At 44.5% G+C, this 21852-nt stretch overlaps 1 protein-coding gene across 1 annotated transcript; it reads left to right on the top strand.

Annotated features, from left to right (window-relative positions):
• Positions 1-2339: 2339 nt before the first annotated feature.
• On the top strand, positions 2340-19962 carry ALG6 (ALG6 alpha-1,3-glucosyltransferase). The gene is made up of 15 exons (XM_084211221.1): positions 2340-2422; positions 4284-4432; positions 7291-7375; positions 9118-9207; positions 9859-9947; positions 11612-11694; positions 12283-12347; positions 14207-14392; positions 14594-14729; positions 16764-16849; positions 17216-17300; positions 18345-18415; positions 18690-18758; positions 19176-19374; positions 19530-19962. The coding sequence occupies exons 2-15, from the start codon at positions 4351-4353 to the stop codon at positions 19722-19724; spliced, it is 1521 nt and encodes a 506-aa protein (XP_084067347.1). The 5' UTR covers positions 2340-2422; positions 4284-4350; the 3' UTR covers positions 19725-19962.
• Positions 19963-21852: the final 1890 nt, after the last annotated feature.

The raw sequence follows: 21852 nt of genomic DNA, 5'->3' as shown, positions 1-21852 counted from the left end.
AGAACGCCAAGGGTTAAGAAAAGCCGTTTATGTGCTCATTATCGGCTTCTCCTTACTCCTGAGCAGCAAACCGCGCTCGGCTCCCACCCCGCCGTATCAATGTGTCCTGAATGCCTTTTCCAGTCATTGATCTGGTCAAAGTCACCGCAGAAACACAAGTGACAGAGACTCAATTCCAGGCGACGCGCCCGATGCGAGTATTTAGAAAGCATTCAATAAAAAAGCTTTCCCGGGGAGTGAATGATTTCACCTTGCAACAAAGAGCGCTCGGCTAATTGAAATCATGCACTTGAATGTGCGGCCGTGGGCTCCTGCTCGCTTATCCCAGCTCCAGCACAGAATTTGCAATAATCTCCAAGGAAAAATCTAAAAAGTCCTCTTTTTAAAATTTATTTAGTCTTTTTTTTTTTTTTTTTTTTTTTTTTTTTTTTTTGGTAATAGTCCACAGGCAACGAGCGCGGACTCGGCGCGGCTGAGTTATCAGCGCTCCCCGGCCTTGCTCTTTGGGGAATTCCGGGCATGGAAAATCCTGGATTGGGAAGGAGAGGAGAGAGGTACTGAAATAGGAATCTGCCCTGGTGATCCTCCCCCGGAATTAGGCTGGGAGTTCACTTGTTTCAGTGCCACAGAGCAGCTCCTGCGGCTGTGCGTTCAGGAGGTGTATGTAACTCTAAGTTAGTTCGTAATTGATGAATTTGTAGGATTATCCTTATTTTACAGACGTGTCATTTCCAGACATCAAAATCCTGACATGGATGCACTTTACCCAGCAGGAATATAAATTATTGAGTGTATCAGATTGGGCACACTGTATAAAATTTGATGGTCATAATCTGCCATTTTCCACAGGATTATGGCTCCAAACACCTTGGAAAACCAGCAGACAGGTGTGAATTTTATCTTTATCTGTTTAAGAGAGCTTTCAGTCTCTTCACACCATCCCACATGAGGTAACAGCACAAGTGGCTGAAATTATGGCAGGTGTAAGAGGGACCAGGATGTCCAAAGAATTTGCACTCACAAGTGGTTGGGATAGTGGAAATCACCATCCTGCACTGGAAAAACATCAAGGAAGTAAAACTGGTGTTACAAAATATTATATTTATAGTGTTTATATATTTAAAAAATAACGTGCGCATCTGAAAAAAAAATTACAAACCACTTTGTTTTGCAGTAATCTCTGGTCACTTTAACGTTTCTACTGTAAGTGGTCAGAAGTTTCTTGACCACATTTGTTTTTTGCAGCAGCTGTGTTTAAATCCACCACAACTTTCAGCCCTGGGATTCCAGTCCGAGGAGAGCACTGCTGCCAGCTCACCTGGCAGGTGTGGCCATGAAACCCTCACTATATGGTGTTGGTTTATAGAATAATCAGTTTTCTGCTCAGTTTCCTGTTCTGACCTCAGTCAGACACACCACCAGAACAAAGGACCAGGCTGGATGAGGTTTGGAGCACTCTGGGATAGTGGAAGATGTCCCTGCCCATGGCAGAGGGTGGAATGAGATGAACTTTGAGGTCTCCTTCAACCCAGACCATCCTGTGGTTCTCTGATTTTTGTTATGCTCTGTACTTCGTCGAGAGGATGAAAAGGAGCAAGACTGAAAGGTTTAAAAGTGAGGCCTATGGTGCATCACGGAGAGATTCCAGAGTGTTCCTGGCTGTGTCCAGACGGCCTCAAGGGACGGCCCTGCCTGAGCAGAGCAGGGAGGTGGCACCAGATGACCCCACTGTGTATTCCAGCCTGACAAAGCCTGCCATTCTCTGCTTTGTTCCCATATATCATCTCCAAGTTGTTAGGGCTGAGGGGCTGCTCCCCAGCTAGCTGGCATGGTAGAAAAGCATGAATCCCAGGCTGGTTTAGGTTTAAAGGACCTTAAAGTCCATCCAGTCCCACCCCTGCCATGGCAAGGACACCTTCCACTACCCCAGGCTGCCCCAAACCCCGTCCAACCTGGCCGTGGACACTTCCAGGCATCCAGGGACAGCCGCAGCTTCTCTGGGCACCTGTGCCGGGGCCTGCCCACCCTCACAGCCCGGAATTCCTCCCCAATACCCCATCCATCCCTGCCCTCTGGCAGTGGGAACCACTCCTCCTTCCCCCGTCACGTGTCCAAAGTCCCTCTCCAGCTCTCCCGGAGCCCCGTTAGGCACCGGACCGGGCTCTGAGGTGCCCCTGGAGCGTCCCCTCCTCCCGGCGCCGCCCGCAGCGCTCCCAGCCCGGCCCCATCCATGGCGGAGCGGCCCTGAGGCGCTCGCGGTTCCCGCCCCGCGCACGCGCACAGCCCGCCCGGAAGGCGCCGCGCAGGCGGAAGCGCGCGCGCCGGCCCGAGCCCGCTGAGAGCTCGCGAGCGGGACGGGCTGAGGGGAGCCCGGGACGGAGCGGGGCTGAGAGCGGCAGCGGGGGCTGAGCCGTGAGGGGAGGTGAGGGGAGCTGTGCCGTGACGAGGCTGAGGGCGGTCAGGGGGTTGAGGGGGCTGTGGGGCCCCGAGGGTGACGGCGGTCGGGAGGGCTGAGAGAGTGAGGGGGCTGTGGGGTGACGAGGCTGAGGGCGGTCAGGGGCTGAGGGGCCTCTGGGGTGAGCCGGCTACAGGCGCTGAGGACTTGGCGGGCTGAGGGGGCTGAAAGGCTGAGGGGGGTGAGGGAGAGCGGGTCGAGGGGACTGAGGGGGGTGAGGGAGAGCGGGTCGAGGATTCTGAGAGGGCTGAGGGGCAGCAGGGTCCGCTGGTGGCCGGAGCCAGCTCGGGTGGGCTCGCAGCTCGGCCCGGTGCGAGCCCCGCAGCTCCAGGGGGGCTCTGGGGAGGCCGGGCAGAGCGAGGGGTGAGAGTGGGGGGTGAGAGGAGGAATAAAAACGTCTCCTGACAGGGATTAGGGAAACAGCAGGCTTGTAGACAGGTATTGCTGTAACAGATTAAATTCTTCATTCAGTGTGTGCGTTTTGCAGCTGCTGAAATGTGCGCTGACACCTCTTTTAAAAGAAGTTCTATTCAGGCCCGTCCATCTATGGCTGAGTTCTGTCAGCTTCCTTGGGCCAGGGCTGGGTGGTTTGTACTGGTGTTATTTATCTGAATCTTCTTCGTAGGCAGCGTGGGAGGATAGTGGTTTTTTGGGGCTTTCTAGCTGTGATTTTCACCTCACTCTTACAGGTGGGATCTTGAGATCACCTGATCAGGTGTTGCACATCCAGGGGAAGGTGAAAAGTTTGGGATTGACCAAACTGGCTTTATCATCCACCAAAAATTATTCCTGACATTGACCGCTTTTGGGAGCAGAGAAAGAAACTCAATATCCCAGAAAACAATTGTTATTCCAAATGTAGGGAATGGCAAAAGTAAATGAGTGAAACAGATGGGGGAGTCTGTAGGTGAGGCTGGTGCTATGTACTAATGAAGAAGGTATAATTAATTAAGATTGTGGCAAGATTGAAAAGAAGAACTGATGTATCTTTTATTTAGATAAAAGTACCTCCCCTGTGGCCTAGGCACAGGTGAAAACATGCAAATATCAGTGTTCACCTTCCTACCTATAGGTGGAGATCTGCTGCCACAGATTTATATTATTAATTAACTTCTTTTTTCCCCTTGGTGGTGGTGTTGGGTCACACCTTTCTGTGAATAGTAAATAAATATGGCTGGAGTTGGGAGAAGAATAACCTAAATGTGCCTTAGATGTTGTTTGTCTGTAACTAAAACAGCAGCTCAGTGCTTTTGCTGTATGGGATTTTTGGTTTTGGTCAGTAACAAGTGTATTAAACTCACTTAAATCAAATTATGCCTTTTCTGCAAGGAAAGTCTCCGGCAGTTGTGCCCTTCAAGACTGGAGTAGTTTCTTCCTCACCTTTTTCCTAGTTCAGACTAAAATTTTTCTGATTCTTTGGGTCAAAGTTTGCATATTCTACAGTTAGTTGTTCCAGATTTTTTTTTGCATAGGGCAACATAATAATTTTCCTGTTTCTTGATTTCTGAGTTTCATGCACAGAGCCTTCAATTTAACAGACCTAACAATATTTCTTACTTTTACTGGATCCTTACTGTGGCGAAATGATCTTGGTGGGACATCAGCCCTGTTGCTTTTTGGGGCTGGAAGGATGGAGAGTAATGTCTCCGGACACCAATTAACTGTTAAATAACTTTTATTTGTTTAAACCAGCAGTGGGGCCTAGAGCAGGTGTGCACTTTGCATAATCCGGCTGAGGGGCTCTTAGCTGAGGAGGCATTAACAGAACAGGGGGCCATTGACTCACTTTTGAACCGCTGTGCTGGCTAATAATGAGTTGTTAATGCAGGGGCTGTTCAGCAGTGCAGGCTGGTGCTGTCCCGTGGCCCTGCTGTGTCCCCAGGAGCGTGGCAGCCATGGAGAAGTGGAGCCTGATGACAATCACGGTGCTGCTGGCGCTCACCGTGCGCTGGGCCGTGTCCCTGGGCTCCTACTCAGGTAAGGCACCTGCCCAGGCTGCAGCAGCCTCAGGGAGAGGGGTCCTGGGCTTGGCAGAACTGGAAAGGAATGGCATTTACTGCTTATTTATTTTACTGGTGTTTATATAAAATCATACATAGGAAGCAATGTGTTGTTTCAACTGTTGTTATATTTTAGTTCCTCTTGATTTCCCTGAGAATTCCTTTTTCTTATTTTTTGAAGTGTGCCGTGATTAACGTCACAGTTTGGAGCAGAACACTGGAAAAAATCACCATAACTTTTTTTTTTTTTTTTTGAATGGTGCTGATGAGCATTAATGTTTTAGGATCAATATCTGGCTGTTTTCCCCTGTGCCTTTATTTGCAGAATATTGCAGTCCACTTGTCCATTTGCCTCATATTGTCTTTTAAATTCTGTAGCAGATATGACCTTATTATTTATATTTTTATTTAGCTTATATGTAGCTAATGCTGGTGCTAATGAAGATAGTGCAGAGGTGACATGGAGTGAACAATGACTCTGCCTTGTAGCTGTACCTCCTTAAGCTTGTTTACAGCAGGAGCCAGAGCTACATTCTGGTAATGGATGAGTTTTTCTCCTCCTCGTGTCAGAAGGCTTGCAAAGAATTAGCAAGTTCCTTTCCAAGCCTCCCAGTTCCATTCCCACACTTGGAATAAGCTTGCACAAGGCTTGCTCTCTGCAAATTTAAAAAAAGATTAAAAATGAGCCAATTCTTTCAATCCTCATCAGCCCAAAGAATCACAAGTCAAATGCTAATCTGTTTTTTTTGAGGCAGTGGGGAGCCCCATCCCCTGAGCTGCTCAAGAGCATTCTGGTGATTTTAAAGTGGTAATTCTGGGCTTTATTTATTTGAAGAATTTGCTTGAAGCTGAACTGCATATCCAATTGTTTTGGTTTGAGTCTGCTTTCTCAAAATGCCATTTCTGAGAGTCTGTAGGTAACTGAGGTTTTTACCCATTTCTAGGCAGGAAGCACCCTGGCTTCAGGCACACACTGAATTTCTCTTGCAGTGCAAGAGGATTTATTTAGAATTCCGTTGCTAACTAGATGTTTGTATGTTGATTTAATTTCAAACCAATCAAGATTGTGGACAAGAGTCTAAAATAAAGCCTGAGCTAAAATAACAATTTTTAAATCTTATTTCCTCCCCAGTGCTGATATAACTGCTTTTGGAATAGGAAAAGCTGAATCTTATCCAGTCCAGCAAATTATTAAAGCTTAACTTTGAGCATTGGCTGGCTGTAAAAAGACAAACCCCAGTGTTAGAGCTCTCAAACACATAAATCCACTGGGATTATTTTTTTCCTCTTTTTCTTCCTGCAGATGTGATAAACTTTTAATTCCACCCTCATTTACTGTGCACCCTTGGATCTCTGTCTCATTCCCACCCTGTTCCTTGCCATCAGCTTGCTTTTGGATCTGCCTCTGGAATTCAGTGAAGAAGCAGAAACTAATTATACCTGGTTTTGAAAAGTTACCATTAGTGATGGCCTGGTCTTGGAGAATTGCTGAGGAAAAATTTGGTTTCATAGCTTAATGCATAATTTCTTAATGCATTGCCAAACTCCTGCTAAATACAGGTATTGAGAGGCAGCTTCAAACACTTAAAATTCTGTTTCCAGGTTAACAATAAAACTGAATTAGATCACTCCTTTTAAGGTATTTGTGAACCTTTTAAAATAAAATATTCCAGTTTTATTATTTTTTAACTTCATTTGTCTGTGTACTTGGTGCTTTCTCTAGATGGAAGCTAAATGTGCATTGTCAAACTAACTGATTAGTAGTTGGCTTTTAATAATCAAACATTTGGATTAATATCTTTTGATCATTCTGAAGCTAATTATTTTTTTCATCCCTTTTTCCCCCTCAAGATTGAGAAATTTATATGCACACAAACACTCTAAAATTTAGACAAGGTCTATTTTGTATTTCAGTAATCCAGTGGCAGATTCTTTGTTCCACTGGACTTACAGCTACAGAATTGACACTGATGAAACTCCAGTGACCTCACTTATCTGGGAAACTTTAATCTGAATGTGTGAGAGTGGAGATAATCTGCTCTCTCCATCCCTCAGGAAGAAATTAGCAGAGATAAGAGGTCCTTTGCACTTTCTGGGAATAAATTACACATTGCTGAGCTCATGGGATTCCCACAAACATAGATCATGGTAAAACCACAGATGGCTTTCCTATATTTTAAAGAACCTCTTAAATCTCTGTCTGGCTCATGTCAATATTTCACTGGGAGCACAATCAGTCTGGTTTCTGTTCTCAATGAGCAGGTTAATAGAAGTAAATAAACTCTGGGAAGATGCTTTGCATGCTGCCATTATCACAGTTAGGCTTCCATCGAGGGGAGTATTTGACATCTGAAGTATTTGCATTGAGAAAGCTTTCTTTTCCATGAAAATTGCAAATACTAGTATTATGATATTAATAGTCAGGTACCATGACATGGCTGAAACAAGTGAGAATATTGACAATTATCACACACCAAAGGAGTGCAGCAGCTCCCACAGAATCCCTGTAACATGTCCATTATGTGCATTTTCCTAGTTCAGGGAAAGTACCACATTTTTCATCTGCACTTGGAAATGATTTTTTTTGTCAGATGAGGAAGCAGTTCTTCACAGCAGGGTATCTTGATAAATGCTCATTGCAGAAATCTCCAGAAAGCCAAAAGAACACATCTTTTTTTTTTTTTCCCTCTCTGTTAGACTGCATGATGAGGTCTCTATTTGCTCTCAATATAGAGGGATGGAGAATAAAATTACTAATTAATATGCAATACATATCTGAAGGAAAACAATCTATAAACCAAATAATGTCCTGGATGCTGTGTCCTGTCTTTTTAGGGGCAGGAAAACCACCCATGTATGGAGACTACGAGGCTCAGAGGCACTGGCAAGAGATCACCTACAACTTACCCATCAGGCAGTGGTAGGTGGTGCTTCCAAAGGGAGAATAGGGGAAATGCTGCTTGTGTTTTACACCTCTGAGTTCATTGTTTGCTCCCATGATCCATGAGATTTTTCAATGTGGGAATTCTGGATTCTAGATTGAAGTGTAGCGAGCTTCGTTTGTACAGATCATGTAAAGCAGGAGGAGAATTATTATAAATATTTTGTTTTTGCATTATTCCTAATATTCTTTAGAGTAAAAATTTAATCCATATTTGTGCTACAACTCAAATTGGAATATGTTGGAATTCCAGCTCATCTTCCAGTAAGGACAGGTGTGTTTTGGGTGTGTGGTGTAATTTTTCCCTGGCTGTCTGTTGGGGAACAGACTGATCTGACAAAATAGAAAATGAATTCACTTGTGTTCTGTAAATACATGTGAACTCTGCAGAGGGCTCTGTGTAGTGACCTCAGATCATCCTGTTGTTCCTATATTCTCATTTTTGTCCATATTTTTCCTGGGGTATCCAAGTCCTGACTGTGCCAGAGTTGGGATAAGAGCTGTTACATAATAATGGAGTTGGCAGCTTTGATCCACTCTGCTACACTGAACTCTATCTCCTTAAAATGAGGAGTTATAGCAGCCAATATCCCCAGGCATTCCCAGGGGCCAGATCAGACACTGCTGCAGGCTGGGTTTGGCTGAGGAGCTGCCAGGTGGGCACCTTGGGCTTGTATTTGCTCTCTGGTTCTATAATTGATGTAGTTTTATATTTATATTTGAAGGGGTTTTTTGGGTTGGATCTGCTGTGGAATCAAATCTCTAATACAGCAAAGTGGGTGTTTGGAACAACACATCTTGGCTGATGTGCAAGGATTGCATACTAGAATTTAAATATTTCTGGTTTATATTATTCTGTAAAGTCCTTTAGGAACATCTTTTTTATTCTACTGGTAATTAAAACTGAAAGCTTCCTTACTAAATATTACTGGACATATAAGGGTTGTTTTTATTTTTTTTTTTTTATTGAAAACTTTATGGAGGGTAAAATGAAAAAATAAACTTCTAAAACTGGCAAGTGCCCTGAAAGTTGCAAACCGTGACATTCTGCATAAAGAATCTGCACTGCCTTAGCAGGAGCAATCTTGAATTGTAGGATAAGAGGCAGAGATGCAACTCAAAGAAATGTGATTTATCATCTGTTCAGAAGACACTTCAGGCAGCTCATAAAGAATTCAAGAAATATCATTTACTATTATAAATGTCAAAAATTGGCTGTATTTGAAGAGAGGAAGTGGAAGAGCCGAGAGCCTGCCCCATGGCAGTGGGAGCAGCCAGGCAGTCTTTCACTGGGAGCTGGGAAGGGGCTGCTCCTCATTGCTGGAACTTCTCCCTGGACAAACCCCTCTGATTTCATTTGGAAGAGGTGGCTTCATTTTGACTGCTGCCATGGAAATCCTGACAGAACATGATCCCAAATGGGAAAATCGTTTTCCTTCCTTTCACATGGTCCACCTGGGTTTGGAGGTAGAACCAGGAGTTTTTCTTTCCACTGAAGTGAGCTTTAGCAGCTTTTTTTTCCAACCACAAATATGTGAACTCTGCATCACTTTTGCTGTTATTTTGTTGCTTGAGACTTATTTAATGTGCAGTAAAATTAGGCAGGTATAGATGTTGCCACCTTCTATTTTGGATTCGGAATGCATTTAGTATTCAGTCTTTTCCTTGGGTCAAAACCAAGCTGGAAATGTAGTCTTTAAGTTGAATTTTATTTTTTTTAGGTACTTCAATACAAGTGACAACGACCTGCTGTACTGGGGCCTCGATTACCCTCCTCTCACTGCCTATCACAGTTTTGTGTGTGCTTACATGTAAGTTCAGTGTTTGAAATCTTGTGTTACATTTTTCTTTCTGGATATTCAGCTTTCCCTACAAGCCACTGCTAGATCTGGGATGCCCAGGGGAAAATGCTGTCGGAACAGGGGGCATTGCCTGGGAAAGCTCTCATGTGTGCAGAGCCCAAGTGACATTTGATGAGTGGATATCATGTAAATAGAATTCTGTTATTGGAATACTTTTTCCACAAGGGCTTTGCTGCTGTTGGAATGAGACTTATGGAATAAGAATGTAGGTTAAAGTGCACAGGCACAGCTATGTGGGGCATCTATGTGAACTGTAAATGGTTTATATTTAATACTTAAGCATGAAAGGTATTTACAATTGTTTTTTTTAAAGTCCCTGGAACCAGACTGGAGGTGGTTATCTTGTCCTAATAAATATTGTATTCCATTTTTACTGTTTCCAAAGGTTATTTTTTTTTAATTGTGGAACAGTCTATAGTGTAAACTGATCTAGTGGTGAGGAAAAGCTTTCATTGATCACTATTGCTCTCTGAAATATTTCTTCTCATTCATCCTAATTCTTGGAATCTGCTCCTGTCTGTGTCATCTTTATTGCTGCAAGGAGTGTAAAGGGAAATGAGAACTGTCTGCATTTTGATGTGTCTGTACTTTGTTTTACAGTGCAAAGTTAATAAATCCTGATTGGGTTGCTCTGCACACATCTCGGGGCTACGAGAGCCAGCCCCATAAGTTATTTATGCGTACAACAGGTAGGAAGATTATATTTCCTTGGGATCATCCTGCACATTTGTCTTGCTTACTAATTCAGCATGTTTAATTTGCAGCTTCTCTGTCTTTACTGATTTATTCTCAGGTGTTTTTAATTGGGTGGCTTTGCAGGTCCATTTCTGAGCCAAATTCCTGCGTTATTTCCTCTTCTGCCATCATTTGTGACCTGATAAATATAAAATATAGAAACAAGTTTTCAGCCCAATTAATTAATTAAAAACTCTAAACCACAACTACTCTTTGTAGCATAGACCCACTTTTTAATTTTGAAAATATTCTTGTTTTCCCTTCTATTCCAATAAATATTCTTTTTTTTTAGCTTAACTTGATTTTTATTGTAAAATTATTTTACATGTAGCCTGGCTTTTCCTGACTTAATCTCTGGAGATATCAGAGATCTTCATTAGGAGCTGATCTCAAAAGCAGAGATATTTGATATTATTACCGTGAACAAAACCATAAAAATTTATTTTAGTACTTGTATTCTAAATTTGTCTTTCACCATTTGATTATTTTGAACTGCAAACAAATGCAGAAAAAGATTTGTACCATAATTTAGTAGCTGCAGCAGTAGGACAGCAAACAATGTTGCCAGTGAACTCTTGTTTCTTGTTACTATTTTCTTTCATTTCTATTGCTTTTTCATACACAAAATGCTTTCTGATTGCAACAGCAGAATTTGTTGTTCATCAACAGCTTTTCTGTACCTCACAAACCTCTCAGTCTGCTCTCTGGTAATTGATTGAATTGAAAAAAAATAAAAATCACTAGTATTTAATTACCCTTGAAATGGTCTTTATTAATTTTGAAATCAACTCACCTGACACAACACTGATGGATCTGGAGAGCTGATAAACACTTTTTAACAGGGGCCATTAGAGGAGTGCATTAAAATAATTCAGGGTCGTCAATGGCAGCTTTATTTTAAGCTTCAGTGTATTTGTTTTGCTAACACCTTGGTTATATTTGTTTAGTTGTGGCTTAAGCTGGCAAAACCATTCATCCCTGGATAACTGAAATGTTTAAACATCTCCTTTCCCTCTTGGAGCCACTGCACATTTGCTGAAAGTGGTTTGTAAAAATAATCTGAGGTTTTCTTGAGTTTTTAGGACAACTCAAGAAGAATTCACCTGCTGGACATACTCTGGGCAGGGGACCCTGCTGGCTCTGTTTTCTTTCCCCTCTCACAAATCCTTGCTGTAGGCAGGTGATGAAAGCCAAATCCCTGCTCTCAGTCTCTTTATTCCCATCCCTGGTAATTCACACAGAGACTGGGATAATCTGGAGTTTGTTCCCTGTGCCACAGCCTCCCTGTGCTGTCCCACAACCTGGGTGCAGGCAGGGCTGATTTCTTTGGGGCATTCCCGAATGCCTGCCCTGCTTGTGGCATGTCAGGAACTAGAGAGTGTCTGAGGCTGTGCCAGGAGCCAGGACAGCTGAACACGTGGAAGCAGCAGCTTTGGGACATCAGAAATGAGCCTGAGAAACATTAACAAGATCAAATTCTGTAGACCTGGTTCTTTTTGTCCTTTGAAGTGGAACTGCCCACTTTATTTCTGATATTTTGATGTTTGTTTGCCTGTGTTTTTTCCTTGCCTTCTCCTTGAGGGAGGATTCTAATGGAAAATTAATCTTTATTTTTCAGTGTTTGTTGCTGATCTGCTGGTTTATATCCCTGCAGTTATTTTATATTGTTTTTCCTTAAAAGAAACATCTGCTAAAAAAAAGGCAAGTACCTGGTGTGTGTAAATGAAACAAAGAAAACACTGCTAGAATAGAAGTGTAATGCTGACTTAATTAACAACTAGAACACCCTGATGGCTTCCATGTAAAACTGATGGCAGCACTATAGCTCATATTATAGGATTTTCACTTCAAAACGTTAAAAAAGCCTTTATTTTATCTTACAGCAAGTCTTATAATGCTTTTAATAACAAGATTTTCCATTAATTTATTACTTGAGTGGTAAATAAAAAACGCAAAAATTTCTGGTGGGATTTGGGAACTGCTTCATCTTGAACACTCCTTACAGTAGATTTGGGAATAGCAAGTCTCCTGATTTTTGGAGTGGTTTAACATAAGTGTAGGTGATCTTTGAGCTGTTGTAAAGGGCAGGCAATATTCAATATTTTCTAATTTATGGCAAATCTTTGTCCTTTTTTATTCCTCAAAATACTCCTGACAGATGATTACTTGTAGAGAATAAGTTTCCTACCTATAGGATGCACCATGGAGGGGCACATTTTTGTACTGGAGCAGTTCCTCTCTGTAATGTCTAATTATTTTTCCCCTCTCTTTTTTGATCCTTCTTGCCAGGTTTCCAGTGCTCTCTGCATCCTGCTTTACCCAGGCCTCATCCTTATCGACCATGGGCACTTCCAGTATCCTTGTTCTGCATGGAAATGAATTCTGTTAATGGAATTACTGCTCCTTAGCACTTGTTAGCTGAGCACGGGGTGGCTTTGGTGTACAGAGTCATCTGGGGGGTTCTGCCCACCCCAAACAGAGATATCAAAGGAAGCTGCAAGTCTGAAACATATTGGAGATAAAAATTATTGATATTGGCACAAATCAATCCCAACATGAATATCATTCTTCCCATGCCTCCAGCTCATCTCCCTGTCAGTCACTTCACTGCAGGCAGCATCAGTGGGGTTGTGACAGGGAGGAGAGTGATGGGTTGTGCTCCTGTGATTTGTGTGTGCTGAGGGAATCCCCTTAGATCTTCCTAGGATGGCAGAGCAGTGGCAGGTGGAGCTGTGTGAAATGTTCAGCTCTGTAAAACCTCCCCTTCTGCCTTGGCTGCACAGCTCAGGGAGGTGAGTTCAGGGCTGGCTGGTGACACCTTCACAGGGGGCTTTTTGTTAATAACAATCTTGCTTTTATACTGGTTTTGTACAGGAGCAGCCCAATGCTGTCAGCTCACCCCAGCTGGAGGTGCAGCTGCTGCTGCTGGGGCAGGGATTTCCTGCAGGTTTCTGTGCCAGCCCTGCCCCTCTGCAGTGACCAATGCCACCCCTGAGCAGCCCCAGCAAGGCAGAGATTGGTTTCCCTGAGCTGCTGCACCATCAGGGCCTCGGTGTGAGTTTGCTGATGTGAAATCAATGAGGTGTCAAATACACCTGGTGATGTGGAGTGGGAAATGTGAGTGGGCTGAGAGCTCCGTGGGCAAGCTGGATGTGTTGTCACAGCTGCTTAGGTTGACAGAGGGAAAACAAAATATTGTGACATTTCTGACAATACAAGAAATACAAGGGACTGTTTACAAGGGATGGAGTGACAGGACAGGAGGGAATGGCTTCCCACTGCCAGAGGGTGAGTTTGGATTGGATATTAGGGAGAAATTCCTCGCTGGGTGGGTGGGGAGGCCCGGGCACAGGGTGCCCAGAGAAGCTGTGGCTGTCCCTAGAAGTGTCCAAGGCCAGGCTGGAGCACTCTGGGACAGTGGCAGGTGTCCCTGCCATGGCAGGGGTGGCACTGGATGGGCTTTAAGGTCCCTTCCAATTCAAACCAGTCTGGAATTCTCTGTTTACTGCTTTTCATCTTTTTCAAAAAACAAGTAAAAACCAAAGCTGTTGTTACAGTTTTCAAAAATTGCAAAACTTTGTTTCAGTCTAATAGTAAGTGTAGCTTAGTCCCTTCAAAATCTCCTGAGCCTGGGAAGCTCTTTTCAAAGTCACAAGGCAGTAACATTGTTTTTAGTAACTATTTCTCATTGTTTGAGCAGGATTAGCAGCCAGGGAACTGGTCATGGATGAGGGTGCCTTGTGTGTGTAACAGAATCACAAACCCTTCAGAAGTCCTTGAAGGAAATTATACATAATTTAAACAGTGACAGAGTGGAATATTCTGCACGCATTTTGTGGGAGCTGGGAGGGAAAGCTTGTGGGAGCTTTATCATTACTCATGTAAATACCAAGAAGAAAATGTTGCTTGTTGCAGAGAACTGTCACTGCCACCAAAAGCTGGCTTGGCTGAATACATGTGTAATTAACACATACAGAATTTCCTCTCAGATTTGCCTGGGCAAGTTCTGAATCAAACTTTGGAAATATAAAAATGACACCTTCAATGGAAGTAATTTTTTTGTCTTTGGGGGCAACATAGTCACATCTGGCAAGGTGTTCTTAAAGCTAACTTGGCAAAATTCATTTTACAAGCTATTTCTGCCTTCCTCTGGGCATTAATTGCTGCCCTCCAGAAGTGAGATGTGTATCTTGTCCTTGACATAAAAAACCATATACAACTCAGTGAGCCTTGGCTTGGCCCTGTGGGCTGTCCTTTGTTTGTCCCATGACTGGGACCTCCTGGGCTCCGTGGCATTTTGCTTGGCCTTAAATTATAAGCAAATGGAGCTCTACCATTCCCTGCCCTTTTTCTGCTATTTACTTGGAAAGTGCTTCAAGAAGGGACTGAAAGGAAAGGGGTAAGTGGGTTTAAAGTGTTTTATCTTCCCCAGAAATCAGCCTGGCATGGGGAATGGGGTTGTCCTTGCTCCATGTGGGCGTTCCTGGATTCATTTCTGTGGGAATTACCTGTGTGGCGTGTTGCTGTCCCGCAGGATTGCGGCCTTGCAGGATTTGTGGGCAGCCCTGCTGGCTGCTGTGCTGATGCTGTCCTGTTGCAGGTTGGTGCTGTTGGCCAAACTGGCAGGGACAGTGCTGGTGTCCTTCGCTGCCTGCTGGCTCCCGTTCGGCACCGACGTGGAACAAATCATGCAAGTACTCAGAAGACTCTTTCCCATTGACAGAGGCTTGTTTGAGGCATGCATGTTTTCTTCTCCCACCCACTGCCCTGTCCTGTATTCTTAGATCCCTGGAGAAACCTTCAGGCTGACCTTTAGGATTTCATGGGGGAGACACAGCGCAGGGCGGGTAACTCGAGACGGCTTCTTCAGCAGTCGTTTCTTGCCAGTTATTTAATCCAGTGTTTAACCCCAGCTCAGCTGGCATCTTCCAGGATATTATACCAGGAGACAACACTTATCCCATCATCAAACCCATACTTCAATCCATACATTTTTCCATTGAAATAGATTCCATAGTAATTGACAGTGTCAGAAGATGTAACCTTGAAAGTCAACGGCTTTGGCCTCTTGGGTTCTGCTCCCCTCTTTTCAATGGGATTAATTATCTTTCTAAAAGAATTTTTAAATGGTGTTTTAGATACAGCCTAGAACTCCCTTTTTGACTCACCTTGTGCAGTTTTTACAATATTTTCCAAAAGTTTTAGGCCACTTATGCTTTTGGTTTTGCTCATGGTATGGACATGCCCGTGCTGAGCCTTAATCCAGTCACTCAATTCCTCATTTATGGAATGGCAATGCTGCAGGAATTTGGGATAAAAGAAAGGGTTCCCATGTCCAAATGGCAATGCCAGAGGAATTTGGGATAAAAGAAAGGGTTCCCATGTCCAAATGGCAATGCCAGAGGAATTTGGGATAAAAGAAAGGTTCCCATGTCCCAGGTCACAGGGAGTTGCTGATGTTTTAATTGGGGCATGAGTCAATATTACACTTTTTACAGCAGATTCTCAATTTCAGGCTTAACCTAGAAAATTAAACTTTGAATTTTCAGGTTGTCACAAGGATTAAAGCAAATTCTCATGTAGTTTGATTCATCTTAATTATTCTTTTAAACTTTTTCACAGTAAATAATATCACAACTGGCACTTTTGTCCCCCCAAAAGTTAGTGCTGAGGTACCAAAGGCAGTGGAGGTGTTCTTGGTGTATTCTCTGCTGGCTTATTTAAAAAACCCCAATGAACACCAAACAACCTCTCCAAAACACTCCCAAAAAAACCAATGACCCTTTTCCTTGACAATTATTTGGAATTTATAAAGGAATCATTTTGCTCACCAGACCTTTTATTGAGTACCAAGTTTAAAAATAAAGTCTTCAAATGACAATAACCAACAAGTCTGAAAGAGCTGGAGGATTTTAGTCTAATATTAGCCCAAATATTTTCTGAGCTGCTCAGGGCAGTGACTTGCTGGATGCTGATGGAGATAAAATGAGAATTTGTCCACGTAAGCAGCGCTCAATAACTTGGCCTGGGGTGTGACAGGTTGTGTGCAGCTCCCATTTGCAGGCAGGGTGTGCCAGTTCCCATTTGCAGCCCAGGAACACTTGCTGGTGGCTGGAAATTCAGGCTGGCTGTGAGGAGGAGGGTGCTGGTGCTGCCAGGGCTGTGTTCCCCGGAATCCCCGGCAGATTCCGGGCGCTGGCAGCGGGGACGGAGGGGGCTCAGTTGCTGCTGGGAGTTGTGTCTACACAGCTGTGCCTCCAGCAGCTGTCTGGGGATGAGTTTCACCAGCAGGAGAGCTGCAGTTACAAATTTAATTTTGAAAGTGATCCTAGCACAAGTGCTAATGTCTTTAGACTTCTTGATTTATTGGGGTTAACTCTGTCAGTGCTGTGGGCAGCGAGCACGGGCAGGTACGGGAGGAAGCAGCACGGAGGGAGAAAGGATTCACATGGCTCAGGGTTTACCCAGGGACAGTTTCACTGCCTTACTCCACAAGATGAATGCTCTCATGGGTTAAGTTGTCATCCTTGTCCTGAAGAAATGTTTCTCACTTATTTTAGAGCCTGTTTTAATTGGGTCTCTTAAAAATTTCCATGTTGTAGAGCACGATCATCCCCAGTACATCTGAGAATGTGATGTACACCTGCAAGTGTTACTTGCACTCTCGTGGCAGAAACCCAACAATCCCCACCTCCCAAGCCCCATTGTTCCCACAAACATGAGTGTAATTAGATATAATTATCACTGATTACCTTTTTATTTCCTTCCAGGATAAAGTAGCCAATATTTGGTGCAGTCTAAGTGTCCTTATAAAGATAAAGAATGTAATATCCCCTCGAACTCAGCTAAAACTCAGGTAAGACATAACTGGAGTGCCTTAGGTAGTTTTTATCTACAGTACTTTTTGCAAGAGGAGTAAATTTTCTTAAATTGTATTCTTTCTTATACTGTATTTTTCTGCCAAGTCATGTTGGAGAAATACTGGGAATATTTATGACTGGAAAATTCCCTACTTATTTATATAGTGCTTTAAGCTGCTTGGTTAAAACTGAGTTAAGATTTGCAAATTCAAAGACTTCAAATATCTTTCAGTGCTTTTAAAAGTCAGAGCTCCTAGTTCTCCTTGACTCAGTGAGGAATTCAGGTCTGGCTCTGCAGAGAGAAGTGTTAATGGCTCTAGTCACTCATATAGTAAAACTGTTTTTCTTCCCCAATCCTTTAGTTTTGCTATAACATTCCTGAGCCTGCTCCCTGCCTGTATCAAGCTCACTGTCCAGCCTTCCCTGCGAGGGTTTAAATTTGCCTTGGTGAGTGTTTGCTGTTCACTGCTCCTCGTTTTGTATCCACCACGAGCCCTGGAGGGCAGCCAGCAGTGCCCACAGCACTTGTGCAGGGCACAGAGGGTGGGAGCCATCAAATGCTGAAGGAATTGGTTAAAAAGTGTTTTACTTCCTCAAATCTGGGGCTTTGACCTGGCCTTTAAACTCAGACTTGTTCCTTAAGCTCTGTTTTCTTTATTTAACTCTGTATTTTTATTATCTTCCTCTGAAGAGCCTTTGGAAGATTCCACACACATTTAAACCTCTTATAGAATTGGGATTTCTCCTCTTTTTGTTTGGCTTCCAAAGTGCCAGTTTTTCTTCCTTCACTGGCTGCAAAATTCCATTAAAAATTCCCCAAATGGACATTGTGAGCTCATGGGTGGTTTGAAAATAAAATGATCCCATTTTCCAAAATGTTTGCCTTCTCTTAGTCACATCACCGAATTGAAGCACATTGCCATGACTCCTGTGCAAAAACTGAGTTCTCCTTGAAACCAAAATTAGATGGAGCTGGGTCCAAGTTTCAGAGTTACAAGATGATTTCTCTTTTTAATTTTATTACAACATTACCTAAAACTAACATTTATCCTAAGAACTGGTTGGTTTTACACGTTTTTATTTGGTGGGGGAATAAAAAGACAATTTGTTTACTTTTTCTGTTGGCTGGTCATGATGAGGAGCAAAACTGCATGTCAAAAATGGGGGCAGTTCTTACCAGGAGTGGGATTTGCCAGTGCCTGTGTGTGGGGATATTGTGATTCCTTGCTCTTGTCAGGAAGCTGAGCAACACTGAGGCTCTACCTCAAGGACTTTGTGACTAATTCTGGATAAAGTTCCAAACAAGGAACTTTGTGAGGGTGGTACAGGAGCTGCTCTGGGTGCCTGGGGTTTGCACTGCAGGAAATGCAGCAATTAATTGGAAAACTCAGCTCATTTAGCTGCTGCCCCTCACAGAGCCTGCACTGCAGCCACCAAAGCAGAGTTTGCTGGGCAGTCACAGGCTGACACATCTCTGCTCTCTCTCCTAAGGTCAGCTGTGCCTTGTCATTTTTCCTGTTCTCCTTTCAAGTCCATGAAAAATCTATTCTTCTCGTGTCAGTGTAAGTAAATAATTTTTCTGTGGATAAAATTTGATCTTTTCCTCATCTTCTTATGTCATGCTGCTTTCACTTACAAGTAGATCAGATTTTAAGAACTCTGCACGTTTGCTTTTCTAAATCACTTGTGCAAGTACAGCCAGGCTGGTCTGTCCTTTCAGTGCTGGCTGTGGGGACAGTCACCAGCACTGCTGCTCCCTGGGAATATCCTGCAGGGACTGGGAGTGCTGTTTGATGAGGGAATGGTTGATTTCTCTTTCTCTTTTTCTCATTCTAGCCCAGTCTGCTTAATCATAAATGAAATCCCCTTCATGGCCACGTGGTTTCTACTTGTGTCAACTTTCAGGTGAGTTGGAAAAACTGTTAACAGAGCTGGAGAGGGACTGGGGACAAGGGAGGGAGGGAGAGGACACAGGGAATGGTTCCCACTGCCAGAGGGCAGGGATGGAGGGATATTGGGCAGGAATTGTTCCCTGGGAGGGTGGGCAGGCCCTGGCACAGGTGCCCAGAGCAGCTGGGACTGCCCCTGGATCCCTGGCAGTGCCCAAGGCCAGGCTGGAGCAGCCTGGGACAGTGGAAGATGTCAGGGTTGAAACAGGATGAGCTTTAAGGTCTCTTCCAACCCAAATCTGTCTGTGATTCCATGAAAACCCTGTTCTGCCCCAGTTAGGGCTAAAGGGATAAGGATGAATTATTGACTGGGTTTCCCTCCTCTCCCTGCCTGCTGTGGCTCCCTGGGGTGCTCCTGGCCCTGCCCACCCAGCCTGCTGCCCCTGCTGCTGAAGGACGAGCTGCTGCTGCCCTACGCCGTCACCACGCCCGCCTTCCTGGCCGTGTGCCTGGCCTCCTTCTCCATCCTGGAGAAGACCTCAGCTGAGGACCTGCAGCTCAAGGCCTTTTCCCTTTCCCTCAAGGCTTATGTGTCCTGGTTTAAGTCCTTTCCCAGGATTGTCAGGAGCCTGGTAAGCAAGTTTTATTCCTTTACCTCTCCTTGCAGCATTCCCAGCACTGAAGTGCCAATGGAGGGGGGGCTGTCTCTTTTTTGTGCCCAGTGGAAGGTGCAGAGCAGCCGGCAGTGCTGAGCTGGCTGAGGTGTTCCTGGCTCCTTGTGTTGCAGTTCCTGCTGTCCCTGGCCCTGATGGGAGCCCTGTCAGTGCTCAGTGCTGCCGTGCCTCCTCCCCAGCGCCTGCCGGATCTGTTCCCCCTGGCCGTGGCCGTGGTGTCCTGCCTGCACTTCCTGCTCTTCCTGCTGTATTTTAATGTGGTGATACTCTGGGACTCCAAGAATAGAGGGCAGAAGAAAATCAGTTAATGAAGCTGAAGCTGCAGGACTGAGGGTGCTCAGTGAGAGGTGCCAGCACTGCAGAGGAGCCTGTGTGTGATGGACACAACTCAAGGAAAGCCAGGAAAAACCTTTTGCTTATTTAAACACAAAACAATCAAAGACTGTTTTAAAGGAGAAATATTTTGAAGAGCATTGGGAACGGGATTTGATTTGCTTTCGTTGGAAGTGTCATACTTTTGTTACCATTTATAAACCTAAAATGCTTAATAAAGGACCAAATTTTGAATTAATGCTAAAGTCCTGTATTAACAAAAGCAGCATAAAGTTTTCTCCTTTCCCAGCGTAAAAAGCCCAAGGAAGGAGTGCAGGTAAAGTTTAAACTTGTGCCTGGCAGCGCTGAAGTTGTGGTGCTGAATTGCTTTATGACACAAACCTGGTTTGTGGCATCAGTCACTGTCCCCCTTTGCTGGGGGTCAGCAGCTCTGGTGTGGCTCTAAACTGCTGCAAATCTCTTTAAAACGACTGAAAAGCCAAAACTTTTGGTTCTCCTGCAATAAAAGCTGAGGTGCTGCTGTGCAGTTTGAAAATACCCAAACCCCTTATTAAATTGCACAGCAATTTGCAGATGTAAACTGAACTCAACTCTGCAATTTCTCCCCGGGCACAGCTCAGCCTCCAAAGCCAATAATTCAGAAAATACAAATTGATTGAGTAATTATAAACATAACAAAGCATGGAGGAAGAAAATAAATCATAAAACAATTTAGGGTTGTATAGTTTAATTAGGAGTCAGTCTACCCTTTTTTTTTCTGTATCTATATATAAATATAAAAGAAGCCCCCCCCTTGTTTAAAGGCTTCCCCTGTCACATTCCAGGCTGTCACTGCCCTCAGCCTCAGTGTGTGAATCAGCTGTTCTGGGAACTTCCAGCTGGGCCAGTTCTGAGCCCTGGCACTGCAGTCCCACAAGCTCAGTGTATTTGTGCACTTTTTTCCAGGCTTATTTGTTGTGGAAAAAATACCCCCAGGCAACACTGCCCCCTGGCAGCTCAGAGAATGGGAAAGGGGCTCTGGAGCAGGAACTAGAAGGATATTGGTTCAGTTTCCCTACACTGCAACAGTTCCTTATAAAACAGCAAAACTTCCATCTTTTCACAAGGATTTCGGATTTTCTGCCGGTCTGACTCTTAACTGTGGCATGCAAGAGCTCTGCCCACAGCACGGCCTTTCTGCAAGTGTGGGCTGAGTGGCACGGAGGGGACAAAAAAGGAACACAAAATGGGAACCTTTGTCTCCAGAAGCTGTGAATTCCCAGGCCCACCGTGTTTTCCCCCAAGGAACGGCTGCCTGAGGAAGGGACCGTGGGACAGGAAAATGAGGGAGGATGGAAGCAGCCCCAGGCCTCATCAGCCCCTCCAGCGTCTCATTAGCCCCAGCAGAGCCCAGGCCATCCTTCCCGTAGCCAAACATTAGTTTTGGGTGTATCCCTTTCCTTTGTCCTTGAGGTGGCCTCGGGGGGTGATAAAGTGAGAGTCACCCGATCCACCTTGTGTGGAACTGGAAATGGTTCTTAACAGCCCCAGCTGCTTCGGAGGCAAAAGCCTGGTACAGCAGGAGGTCAAACACACCGAGTGCTCAAAGGCCGGGCTGTGCCCGAGGGGCTGAGCAGCGGGAGCTCGCTGGCAACTCCCATCTCCCTAAAAATGCCCGCTTTAATACCTGCCATGGGGACTGCTGCTGTGCCTCACTGCTGCTTTGCTCTCGGCTCCTGAACAGGTTTGATGCTGTTCTTCCAGGGCTGTCCAGAACAGCTCGATTTAGGACCAGCACAGTTGGTTCCAGACTCTTCTGAGATCAGGAATTATTTCATTTCCAGCTCCAGAGGTTATAGAAACTCTGGCTGGCTCAGGGACCCTCAGCCTGCAAAGCCAGGGCTGGGGCACCTCACACACACAATCACCCCCAGCTGAAGACATGGCAGACCAGGGGAAATTGAGAATTCTGCCACAATTCCCTCAAACACTTCCTAAACTTCTTCCCATCAGACTGCACAGGCAGTGAAGTGCAAAATCATTTTTATTAATTGAAAACTCCCAAAGCTTGAGCGTGTGCATGCTCAGCCACACCCTGAACACCTTTATCATGCTGGTGTTCAG

The sequence above is a fragment of the Fringilla coelebs genome (genome assembly GCF_963513975.1).
Source record: "Fringilla coelebs genome assembly, chromosome: 9".
Classification (NCBI taxonomy): domain Eukaryota; kingdom Metazoa; phylum Chordata; class Aves; order Passeriformes; family Fringillidae; genus Fringilla; species Fringilla coelebs.
This window is presented reverse-complemented; position numbering and strand designations above follow the sequence as displayed.

Bases quoted from the DNA above. Each gene is read 5' to 3' on its own strand.
- ALG6 (XM_084211221.1), top strand. From the start codon at position 4,351: ATGGAGAAGTGGAGCCTGATGACAATCACGGTGCTGCTGGCGCTCACC. The intron at 9,948-11,611 runs GTAGGAAGATTA...TTTATTTTTCAG, and splicing joins GTTATTTATGCGTACAACAG to TGTTTGTTGCTGATCTGCTG. The intron at 11,695-12,282 runs GCAAGTACCTGG...CCTTCTTGCCAG, and splicing joins AAACATCTGCTAAAAAAAAG to GTTTCCAGTGCTCTCTGCAT.